Source organism: Centroberyx affinis, unplaced genomic scaffold, assembly GCF_046629955.1.
Source record: "Centroberyx affinis isolate AG114_WGS23_722 - 3 ecotype Tasmania unplaced genomic scaffold, CSIRO-AGI_Caff_v1 ptg001162l_1, whole genome shotgun sequence".
NCBI lineage: Eukaryota > Metazoa > Chordata > Actinopteri > Beryciformes > Berycidae > Centroberyx > Centroberyx affinis.
This window is the reverse complement of record NW_027279693.1, coordinates 46,370-59,432: the sequence shown is the minus strand read 5'-3', so window position 1 is coordinate 59,432 and position 13,063 is coordinate 46,370. Positions and strand designations below refer to the sequence as shown.

At 39.3% G+C, this 13,063-nt stretch overlaps 2 gene segments (V, D, J or C); both read right to left on the bottom strand.

Annotated features, from left to right (window-relative positions):
• Window positions 1-1,523: 1,523 nt before the first annotated feature.
• LOC139648111 (Ig kappa-b4 chain C region-like) lies at window positions 1,524-8,588 on the bottom strand. The segment is given in 3 exon segments: window positions 1,524-2,223; window positions 3,317-3,392; window positions 8,502-8,588. Coding segments are annotated over 3 exon segments (501 nt in total).
• A 1,494-nt stretch (window positions 8,589-10,082) lies between these two features.
• Window positions 10,083-11,625, bottom strand: LOC139648124 (Ig kappa-b4 chain C region-like). The segment is given in 2 exon segments: window positions 10,083-10,584; window positions 11,594-11,625. A coding segment is annotated over 1 exon segment (261 nt).
• Window positions 11,626-13,063: the final 1,438 nt, after the last annotated feature.

Here is a 13,063-nt window from a genome sequence, read left to right as displayed (position 1 = left end):
TTTACCTTCTTCCATCTATTCTCCATGTTAAAGAAATGATACTCTTCTGTTTTGAAATTGATCATCTTTCTCCAAATTGTATTTGTCTCAATAACCCTTCTCCTCTGTTTTGATATTTTTCCAGATTCATTAGCAGAAATCATTCTGACTCAGTCTCCTGAATCTCAGTCTGTTGAACCAGGACAGACTGTCTCTATCAGATGTAAAACCAGTTCAGATATTAGTAGCTACCTCATGTGGTACCTTCAGAAACCTGGAGAAGCTCCTAAACTCCTGATTTATGATGCTACAAACCGTCAGTCTGGGATTTCAAATCGTTTTAGTGGGAGTGGATCTGGGACTGACTTCACTCTGACCATCAGTGGAGTCCAGACTGAAGATACAGGAGTTTACTACTGTCAGCAGCGTAAAAGCTACCCGTTCACACAGTGATACAACGTCGTACAAAAACCTCCCTCAGCTGGAGAGGAACTGATCTGACTCAACAGCTGCACAGAAACTAAAACATTAGAGGTTTGACTAAACATAGAGTTAATAATAGTATACAATAATTACATTTCCATAATGAAAACTAATTTGTAATATAGTTTTAATGATTATAATGTTGAAACTTGGTTTGAAACAGGATTAATGTTACAGTAAGTCTAACACTTTACAAAATCAAACACATTTTAAATATAGAATTTCAACTGTCATGAAGCAAGATATTTCAAAACAGATTATGAGGCACTGATACTTCATTTGCAATTTTAAAAATACATATTAAAAGAGGATCTTCATCATGTAACTGTTATTTTCTACTTCAAACATACTGTGTATTTTTCAGACAATCTCAATCTCAAAGTCAGTGCAGAATTACATCAAATACTTTAATGTTTTCAAAACATATTGAATCCATAATGTTAATGCAATTAATACTGATTTCAAAGTAGGATTTTTAGTGAAATATTTTGAGTATCTTTTATTCCAAAAAACTCCACAAATTCCAACTCATTAAAATTGTCCAGCAAATGAAAATACACCTGACTGCATGAGTAATTCAATATTATTTAAATATATCATATTTTAGGACAAACATACTGAGAGTCCTTTAGTAAAACAATTCTCTCAACCTCAGAATTGTCACCACTTTTATTTGTCTCAGTGCTTGAACCCTTTGCAGAGACAGAACACACACATGTAAATATTTCAGGGGTCAAAACTGGAGGTCACACTCATGTTATATCCCTTTATGCCGATGATATCCTGCTTTTTATTTCTAATCCTGAAATTTATTTTACTACTTTTGTAGATTTATTACAAAGACTCAGCATATTTTCTAAATCGAGTATAAAGTTGAAAAAATCAGAAGCCTTACCAATAGAACACTTTGGTAATTAGGGATCATTGGGTTAAATCATAGGATTATCTATCTAGGTGTAACCATACAGAGAAATTTGAAAAAGAACAAATGAGAACAATTTTGCTCCAGTCATGCAACCAGTGATAAGAGATAAAAATGAAAATGGCCTCCTTTCATCCTTACATCCACAACTAGCTCCTGCCTGTCTTTAGGATACCACTGGTAAACACAGTCACTGTCATGTTGCTGTCACAGAGTTAATGAATAATATAATAAAAAATACACATGGACACATGGATACCATGTAAACACAGCTGATTTGGTGAATATATCTTTATTGTCTTAACATATTAAGAATATTGGCATACTGCGAGCAAGAAAACATTACTATTTAAAAATGTGATGAGTCTTGTGACAGAAAGCGAGAGAGAGAGAGAGAGAGAGAGAGAGAGAGAGAGAGAGAGAGAGAGAGACTACAGTGCTGAGTGCAGACTGAGAGCAGTAGCAGAGTAAAACCAGTAGCAGAAGTCCCAGTGAGTCAGGTCAGGACTGGGAACACTGGTCTCTCCTCAGTGTCTCCGAGAGCGGAGACTGGGAGCCCTGGGTGGCCTCACAGGTCACAGAGCCCACCTTCCCCCACTGGTCTGCAGGGAGCCTCAGGGTGCTGCTCCAGCTGTAGTGGCCGTCCTTCTCCAGCACCCCGGGGCTCCTGCTCTCCTCCCAGCTGCTGCTGCTGCTGCTGCTGATGCCGTCCACCTTCCAGGCCAGCCTCCAGTCTGAGGGGAAGCCCTTGTTGGCCAGGCACATGAGCGTGGCCTTCCCCTGCTGCAGCTCCACGCTGGAGGGGGGCAGCACCGTCAGGGTGGGGACCACTCGACCCACTGGAGGAGACAGACAGGAGGTTGGAGAGAGAGAGAGAGAGAGAGAGAGAGAGAGAGAGAGAGAGAGAAAATTTAACAAGTCCACATGAGGGAAAATAAACTGCAACTCCTGTGGATTACAGGCACTCAGATGATAAAAATATCTTTCTCAGAAGACTCAGCAGTGAGAGAGATTGGATGAAACTGGTCTTCAATGTTTCACTTTCCTCTCTGAGCTCAGTAACCATGGCAACAGACAGGCATCACTGCTGAACCATGGCAACAGACAGGTTTCACTACTGTTGATAAACTCTTGCTCCAATGCATACTTTTCTAAGTATCAAATTAAATGTTGGTGTTTGATAATTACAAATGATGCATTTGAGCAAGAGTGTGAAGCCTTTAACTTTTCATCTTCAAGATTTCTTTGCTGAAACCAACAACTTGTAAGAGACAGTGTGCGTTTGCTCTCCTCATTTACGCAGGTTTCACTACTGAACCATGGAAACAGAAAGGCGTCATTACTGAGAAACTCAAAATGAACATGTCTGCTTACTGAAATAGTTTTGCCAACTTACCTTATTATCTCATATACTACAGTATGTGGTTTAAAGTCTATACCAAAATGATATGATATTTATGGTGCTAGATGTGGCATGCCATTAACATCATTAGGCTGGTAGAATGATTGAGTAAAACATTAAATGTTTCCTAATAATACTTACTTTATAAATGCTCACAGAATATGAGATTATGCATTTTTTTTTAACAAAAATGTTAAAAGGTTTTACATTTATTAAAAAATCTAGAACATTTTCTTACAGACACAGTCATAAAGAGGAAGTTTTAAAATCAAAATACTGTCTACATTAACCAAATCTGTTATTTAGGAAAAATTAAATGACAAGAATCTACAAAACAATCAAAAATAATTTACACACTTTCATTAGTGTGTGTTTAGTTTATATTAGGAGAAATGGAAGACTTCAATAATCACTTCAATAATATTACATTCCAAATCTCAACAACTATATCTTCAATAAAGGCCTACATTTATTGAATGGCAATATGATAAAATTGAATATGAGCACATGGAGAAATCAAAGGTACTTACAGTTAACATCCAGTCTGGTTCCTCCACCAAAAGTGAACCACAGTGATACAAACTCATTGAGCCGCCGTACAAAAATCTCTCACTCTAGAGAGACACGGCTCTCTCAGTTTGAGAACAACAAACTCACAAAAATCACTCTCAGTTTGTAAAATCATGCTAGTTGACATATTAAGTAGAAAAACAACTATCAAACTATGCCACAGACTTCAAACATTTATCAATTTTGGTTTGTATATTGTTTTGACATAATTGTCTTGTAGTGATATTGATTTCTCTAGCTGTAACTAAAACAAGACAGAAGACATTTTTTTTCAGCCAATTCTACATAAAAAATGAGCGCTGATACATTGTTAATCAAGAGTTTGGTAACTTGATTGATCCATTTAGAAACAGCATCATCACAGTAATCCAAGTCCCTGTTGGAGTCAGTCAGAGCATTTCCATAGAGAGCCACTTTGCATCAGCAGCACCATGCTCCAGTGCTCTGGGAGAGTTTATAGTCCCTGAGAGTTGAACACTGGATGACTGACAGCTGTCCTTCATGACAACAGAAGCCACAGAAATCCTCCTCATCAAAACATGACTTTGATCTCCATCCTCATCTGGACTCTCCTCTGCTGCTGCTTCACAGGTAAAGTCCAGAGAATCAAACTCCTCTCCTCTATGAACATCCGTCCCTCTGAAATGAAGCGGAGAAACCATGACGGTGGTTTGTGTTTTTGTCTCTGTATCCTCAGAGTCCAGAGGCCAGATCACAGTGACTCAGCCTGGAGCAGTGAGGTCTGCTCCGGGAGGCTCGGTCACCATCAGCTGTCGAACCAGTCAGCCGGTTTATGTTTATAGCAACTACCACCGGTTAGCCTGGTACCAACAGAGAGAAGGAGAAACTCCTAAACTGCTCATTTACGCAGCTAGTTTGCGAGCATCAGGGATTCCAGCTCGTTTTACAGGCAGTGGATCAAGGACTGAATTCACTCTGACCATCAGTGGAGTCCAGACTGAAGATGCAGCAGTTTACTACTGTCAGAGTTACCATGAAATCAACAGTCAGCGAGTGTTCACACAGTGATAAAGCGTCGTACAAAAACCTCCCTCAGTCACACTGAACAGAGACTGAACTGACTGCTGCAGCTGGAAGCTACTGCAGGAACTGATACAGTTCACTGAGGACACACACACACACACACACACACACACACACACATACACACTTAATGATTCATGGTGGTGTTCATAGTGTCTCTATCAGTTTGCCTTCTGAACTTAAAACAGCCCACCTCCCACCTCGACAACCTGAAAGTTCCCCCAAATGAAGAGGACAGTTCCAGTGAAGAAGCCCAATCAGACCATTAAAAGCACAACAACATCTAGCAAAGTAAGCTGTCCTGATGCCGACCCCCAAACCACTGCTGAATGATCCAAACAGCTTATCCACGCTGGTCCTGGAATATCTGGACTGTCAGGATCCAAACAGATCAGGATGATCATTCAGTCAACTGGATCAGGAAGCCTTGTTTAGATAGAGGAAAGTCAAGAGAGTCTTTTTCTTGAAGGAAGGGAATAGTTGGGTGAACACATGTATCTACTGTACAGACACTGAGTCAGGCCAGAAGAGGGGAATGTGGTGTGAGACTGTAGAAGGAAACCTTGGCATCAGAAAATAAAGACAAGCCACTGGAAATACAGACGAGCACCAAGAACAAGGGAACTGCTGAGGAAATGAGGGAAACTAAATATATTGAAAGCAGGTTGGGGCATTTTACTGACACGGACTTATAGTAAATAGTATTAAACTTTATTAAATAGCACTTTTTAAGACAGAGTCATAGACAAACTTACAATGACTCTGTAGGAGTAGTCTCTTCTAGAACAACAACGCCCTGACACTTTATTAAGACCTTTTATTAAGTTGATACATAACCTATTCAAACCACATAGAATAAATAACCTGGGTCAAAAAATTATTATCTGAGCTGTGATTTGGATCATACAGGACGGTTTTGTTGTTTGAAATCTGCTTGACCTTTCAGCAGTCATAATATTTCAATATAAAAAGGCAGCAGATATCCTTATACCTGTTGAGCCTCACTGTGGCCTGGTAGTTTGGATTTTTCTGTGGATCTAAAAACATCTCCTACAGCTCTTTTATCCACCAGCAAGGAGTGTCAGAACCTCTAAATTGGTGCATTTGAGCAGCTCTTCAATGATGAACATCTCCCAGGCATCTTTTGGGGACACAGCAGTTGGTCCTACTGCAGGTCTGGGAAGCTCCTCAGGATGTTATGGGTTCTTGCTGTGCCTTCAGAGGGACGAAGCTCACTCTGATAAAAGCCCTGTCCACTTGATCTATCAGACTGATTCTGACTTTCCTCTTCAGGAGTCTCATCAGAAGAGTCCTCTGTCTGTTTATCTAGGAGAGCTTGACTCCCAGGTGCATCTACAAACAGCTTGTCCCTGTCTCTCAGTCCAAGTCAGAAGCATCAGACATGTCAGAATCTGAATCAGGACCAGCAATAGGCTCCTCATCCAGCATCTGTTGATCTGGTATCTGGTCCTCAGTCAGCATCTATGACACTTTCTGTATATCTGGAACTATTGTGACCAGAAGGATGAAGCAAAACCAAATAAGGTACTTCAATCTCTAGATAAATAAGGTTAAATGCACCGGTCAACATTAGTAAATCTCTAAACTAGCTAATTATTATATTCAATTATATTAGTTAGGTCAACAGTACATCCACAACAGCTATCTTGCTAGTAGTTTTATACAGATTTGATTCTCACTATAGTAAGGGATATGTAAATATTATGTATTTCTACCACAAGACATCAGAAAAGTAGAATATAACTATTAGATTCATGAGCATTCTTGCAGAGTTGCAAAATTACAGTACATGTAAAAAAGTGTTGTCCATAAAAAATATTGTTCCTGATTGTAAAAATTGCAAAGATCAAAGGTCACTAACAAATTCCAAAAAGTATTATTACTCCAAAAGTAATAAATATGAAAAGAAAAAAAGAACATTCAGAACATCAAGAACAAGACATTTAACGATAAAATACATTGATTTAAAAGATACAACAAAGAAACACCCAGCTACCTTGACCCATGCAATGCATGAAATTCAATAAGGTATATCATTTATGACATGTTATGGAAACTTGGACTAGTAATGCTCTCATGTACATGAAGATAATGTAAATAGTCAATGCTCCCAGCACTGAGGGAGAAATTATATGCTCAGAACAGCTACACTTCACTGACTCTGTGTGTGTGTGTGTGTATGTGTGTGTGTGTGTTTGCATATCTGTCCTGCCTCTCTGCTCTCCACCGGTTAAGAGGCCAGTGTTGATCAGTGGCTGCCCAGGCCTTTCAGAGACACTGACACGCCGCCAGCACAATGATGATGTCACAGATTCTCCTGCTGGGCAGCCTGGGGCTCCTTGTTCAGGGTGAGACTCTCTTCTGAAAACTTTGTTTCTGGATATAACCAGGTTTACCAGAATGATGTTCTGCTATGATGGAGAAACACTGAAACAACCAGCATTTACCTTCTTCCATCTATTCTCCATGTTAATGAAATGATACTCTTCTGTTTTGAAATTGATCATCTTTCTCCAAGTTGTATTTATCTCAATAACCCTTCTCCTCTTTTTGATATTTTTCAGATTCATTAGCAGAAATCATTGTGACTCAGTCTCCTGAATCTCAGTCTGTTGAACCAGGACAGACTGTCTCTATCAGATGTAAAACCAGTTCAGGTGTTGGTAATGAACTCAGCTGGTACCTTCAGAAACCTGGAGAAGCTCCTAAACTCCTGATTTATGCTGCTACAAACCGTCAGTCTGGGATTTCAAATCGTTTTAGTGGGAGTGGATCTGGGAGTGACTACACTCTGACCATCAGTGGAGTCCAGACTGAAGATACAGGAGTTTACTACTGTCAGCAGGATTACAGCACACCGTTCACACAGTGATACAACGTCGTACAAAAACCTCCCTCAGCTGGAGAGGAACTGATCTGACTCAACAGCTGCACAGAAACTAAAACATTTCTTTACAGTGTTTACTGTTACAGTGAGTCTTACAGTTTCAGTCAGTCAAACATTCTAAGGATTTAATTTCAACTGTCATGAATTTTAACTTTTTCCTTGAGATTATGAGGCATTAATACTTAATTAGTGAATTTAGAAAAATATATTAATAATAACTTTCAGCTTTTTAACTGGCATATTAGTATAGTAGCTGAAACATACTGAATATATTTCCAGGGGCGGTTTTAGTGATTTGGAGGCCCCAGGCAACGACCAATGTGTGAGGCCCTTCTCCGTTTTGCTTAACGCAACCATAGCTAGTGAACAAAAACTATTTGGAGGCAGCTCTTTTCAGTTAACAAAGCCACAGAACTAAAGGACAGACCCAAATGAAAATTCTAACTGTTCTAACTGAAGAACTTCACACATACACACACACACACACACACACACACACACACACTCAGAGCTCTTCATCTAATGCATAACACCGCTAATTGTGGAGAACAAGATGAGGGAAGCAGGAACAATACATGGCTCTTGTACATATGAGAATTGATAACTGGGCCGAGGTGCTATGAAAAATGTCCTTGTCAGATATTACGAACAATGAGCCTCATGCAAGAACCACTCGTACGAACAGATTTGTTCTTAAATCACTCGTACGAGCGATTTAAGAGAACTTGCCACATTCACCAATTTTCTCGTATTTACAATTTTCTCTTAGGTAAGAACAAAATGTAGGAGTGGTCCAGACCTGTTGTACGAGTCACGTACAATCAACCTGCCGTTCTCCAAGCAAAAAAAAACCAAAACTTTGTTGTTGACTAATAGATTGTATCTCTGTCACTTTGAAGAAATTTTGAGTTTGAATATACAGTATAAATGACACTGTAATGTATAATCATGTTGAGATTAACTACAGTGGTTATAGTCACAGGAAAAATAGCAATCTCATAAACATAGTAGCCTATAAGTGTGCTCAATACAAAGACAAAACAAAAAGGTTAGATTGTATTGGGGAAAATACATTATAGATGGAGATGAATCTGATTTAGGCTATTTTACTCCAGTTGATAACGTTAATGTGGATTATTAAAGTGCAAGTGAATCTAAATTTTAAAAAGAGAAGAAATGGCTTTAGGTCTTACCATTAGACTCATGCATAAGCCTATATCATCACATGCTGCAGCAGCTTGCAAGTCGCTGTCCAGGGCGACATCCTCCTCCTGCCACATCCCAGTTATGGCAGGTATAGGCCTATTCTTTCATCTGTCTGTGTAACAGAGAATTCCTCCTGGCCCTCCTGTTGCAGTCATGGGTCGTCTTGCTTTTTGCATCTAATTTCATGTCAAGCCATTTCTTTTTTTATTTCTGTGACAGTGCCCTAACGACAAATCACTATAGTCCTATAATATTCCTATAATACTCCGATAAGGACTTAGAGTGTCTGTGATACTCACTAGGGAGTGACCATATCATGGTATTTTCGTCTTCTGTAGTATCACTATAATATTCCTATAGGGAATTATAGATTTGTTGGGATATTTATTTAGTATTCATCTAAAATGTAGAATAGGAATACTATGCCTATAGTTGATTTCCGTAAGGGAATGCACAACAGACCACACTGCATTGACAGCACAAGTTATTTTTTTCCCATTCCTGGGCTTTAGCAGGGCCTTTGATTCCACTATTAATTATATTAAATATTATATGCTTTGGTTGACTTATTTCTGATAGTAGGATTTCGGTCTCAGAGTTGGTAGACTTCTCTTTAGTGTTCCGTGTCATTTTTATGAATGAAGCTTCCCGACATATGGGCCGGACCCCTAACCTTATATGGCATTATCGGGGCGTCAATTATGCAAATTTATTTAGAACAGGTGGAATTAAAAAAAAGATAATAATAAAAAATTCACGAGGTCCTTTGGCGGACGAGGCCCCAAGCAATTGCCTACCTATGCCTTATGGTAAAACCGCCTATGTTCCGCCTATGTTCCACCCTCTCAAACCAAGACTGGGAAGACTGGTTCAGTCCAAACACAAACACACACTTGACTTGTTGTGCTCCATTCAGCCTCAGGTCAGAAAACTGGACAACCTTTAATTTTTGAAGACATCTTCTAGCTTTTAATTGGAAAGGGGGACACATCAAGGGTATCTGTTGTCACCACTTTTATTTGTCTCAGTGCTTGAACCCTTTGCAGACAGAACACACACATGTAAATATTTCAGTGGTCAAAACTGGAGGTTTTATATGTTGTTTCCCTTTATGCTGACGATATCCTGCTTTTTAATTCTAATCCTGAAATGTATTTTACAACTTTTGTAGATTTATTACAAAGACTCAGCATATTTTCTAGATAGAGTATAAATTTGGAAAATTCAGAAGCCTTACCAATAGAACACTTTGGTAATTAGGGATCATTGGGTTAAAACATATGATTGTCTATCTAGGTGTAACCATACAGAGAAATTTGAAAAAGAATACATGAGAGCAATTTTGCTGCAGTCATGCAACCAGTGATAAGAGATAAAAATGAAAATGGCCTCCTTTCATCCTTACATCCACAACTAGCTCCTCCCTGTCTTTAGGATACCAGTGGTAAACACAGTCACTGTCATGTTGCTGTCACAGAGTTAATGAATAATATAATAAAAAATACACATGGACACATGGATACCATGTAAACACAGCTGATTTGGTGAATAGATCTTTATTGTCTTAACATATCAAGAATATTGGCATACCGCGAGCAAGAAAACATTACTATTTAAAGATGTAATGAGTCTGGTGACAGAACGTGAGGAGAGAGAGAGAGAGAGAGACTACAGTGCTGAGTGCAGACTGAGAGCAGTAGCAGAGTAAAACCAGTAGCAGAAGTCCCAGTGAGTCAGGTCAGGACTGGGAACACTGGTCTCTCCTCAGTGTCTCCGAGAGCGGAGACTGGGAGCCCTGGGTGGCCTCACAGGTCACAGAGCCCACCTTCCCCCACTGGTCTGCAGAGAGCCTCAGGGTGCTGCTCCAGCTGTAGTGGCCGTCCTTCTCCAGCACCCCGGGGCTCCTGCTCTCCTCCCAGCTGCTGCTGCTGCTGCTGCTGCCGTCCACCTTCCAGGCCAGCCTCCAGTCTGAGGGGAAGCCCTTGTTGGCCAGGCACATGAGCGTGGCCTTCCCCTGCTGCAGCTCCACGCTGGAGGGGGGCAGCACCGTCAGGGTGGGACAGACATCACCTAGGAGACACCAATCAGCTTAGAGGACAGGAAGGCTGCAGCTGTCAATCAATCACAAGGCGGTTTGACACCTTTACTGTGTGAGAGTCCATTTTCCCCTTTAAGGAGTTTCTGTCAGATTTTATGCTCCACCAGTCACTCACTCACACATTGTTTCACTTCCCTTTAAGAAGCCTCTCATGCATGAGAGCATCTCAGCATATATTTGCTACATTTTAAAAATTTCCTCCAAATTTTCAATTTTCTCTGACTGAATTTTATTTAAAAAGTGAAAAATATGAAAGAATTAGATTACCAATACATTTTAAAATGTTCTATGAAATAACTGGAAACCGGTTGAAATAATGGTCAAAATATAAATGTGTACTAACACATGAATTGTGTTGAAGAAAACAGTAAAAAAGCAGGGTTTAAAACAGCAATTGGAATTAGCAAACTGTCAAAATAATGTTAAAGTACACTATATATGAAAGCATGAGATTTGGCTACATTTTCAAATTTTCAGGTATATAGAAACGCTCATTACTTTAGTTTTAATTTGACTTACATTTACGGTAAAACTGAGAAATTAAACAAGAACCTGCCAAACCATTTCAAATTTTTTCTAAAACCTTTTCTAAAGCTCAAGCTGTTGACTTTTGACAGTCCTACAATGTGTAAAGAAAAGTGCAGTAAAGCAGCTGTAAGTTAGACTCCATGGTTAAGGAGAGAAACAGAGAAAAGGACACTATAAATCACAAGATATTTATATCTACTTAAAAAATCCTGACACAGCAATGAAAGCCTTAATAAATAATATGATGTTGAAAATTTGTGGAAGCAATTTTGGAACAAGTCAGGCAGCTGTAAGTTAGACTCCATGGTTAAGGAGAGAAACAGAGAAAAGAAAAGGTGACTATAAGTGATGAAAATCAACACAGTGAATATTTAAATGTACTACTAACATTCAGACACAGGATTAAAACTGTTGATAGATGATACGATATTTTATATTTGTGCAGAAACTTACTTCCAACATCCAGTCTGCTTCCTCCACCAAAAGTCAACCACAGTGATACAAACTCATTGAGCCGCCGTACAAAAACCTCTCACTCTAGAGAGACACGGCTCTCTCACTTTACCAGACAAAACTAAAACTACAATGCCTCAAGATGCAACATTAAACTAAGAGTTATGAATACATGCTTTCTCCTCTGGCCCAATAACTTATAATAATTAGATTGATCATTTGGATTACATTTATTAACTTTTTCTTTCACTGGTGAGAGAAAACTGATATTAGAAAAATTATATAATAACATGGAAAGTCAAATATTTTGCTCTAAAGTGCATCGCATATGCAAAAATTTAAAATGTAGTTAATAGATTAATAAAAAATATTAGATAGGTGAACTTACTTCCAACATCCAGTCTGGTTCCTCCACCAAAAGTGTACCACAGTGATACAAACTCATTGAGCCGCCGTACAAAAACCTCTCACTCTAGAGAGACACGGCTCTCTCACTTTGAACAAAACAAACTCACCAAAATTATTTTCACTTCATAAAACTTTAGCTAACTGATGTAATAACAAGCTAAACTATCAAATTATTCACCAAAGTTTCAAATTTAGTCTATTTTTTATTTGTCTATTGTTAATTTTATCTTGTAGTGATATTGATTTCTCTAGCAGTAAACTAGCCTATAACAAGACATGAGATATCCTTGAAGAAAACTTGTTTATAGACATCAAGCCAAATCTACATCAAATTTTGCGTGAATACATTGTTAATGAAGAGTTTGGTAACTTGATTGATCCATTTAGAAACAGCATCATCACAGTAATCCAAGTCCCTGTTGGAGTCAGTCAGAGCATTTCCATAGAGAGCCACTTTGCATCAGCAGCACCATGCTCCAGTGCTCTGGGAGAGTTTATAGTCCTGAGAGTTGAACACTGGATGACTGACAGCTGTCCTTCATGACAACAGAAGCCACAGAAATCCTCCTCATCAAAACATGACTTTGATCTCCATCCTCATCTGGACTCTCCTCTGCTGCTGCTTCACAGGTAAAGTCCAGAGAATCAAACTCCTCTCCTCTATGAACATCCGTCCCTCTGAAATGAAGCGGAGAAAACCATGACGGTGGTTTATGTTTTTGTCTCTGTATCCTCAGAGTCCAGAGGCCAGATCACAGTGACTCAGCCTGGAGCAGTGAGGTCTGCTCCGGGAGGCTCGGTCACCATCAGCTGTCGAACCAGTCAGACGGTTTATAGTAGTATCTATTTATCCTGGTACCAACAGAGAGATGGAGAAACTCCTAAACTGCTCATTTACCAAGCTAGTTCTCGAGCATCAGGGATTCCAGATCGTTTTACAGGCAGTGGATCAGGGACTGACTTCACTCTGACCATCAGTGGAGTCCAGGCTGAAGATGCAGCAGTTTACCACTGTCACACACTGTTTACACACACACACACACGCACACACACACACACACA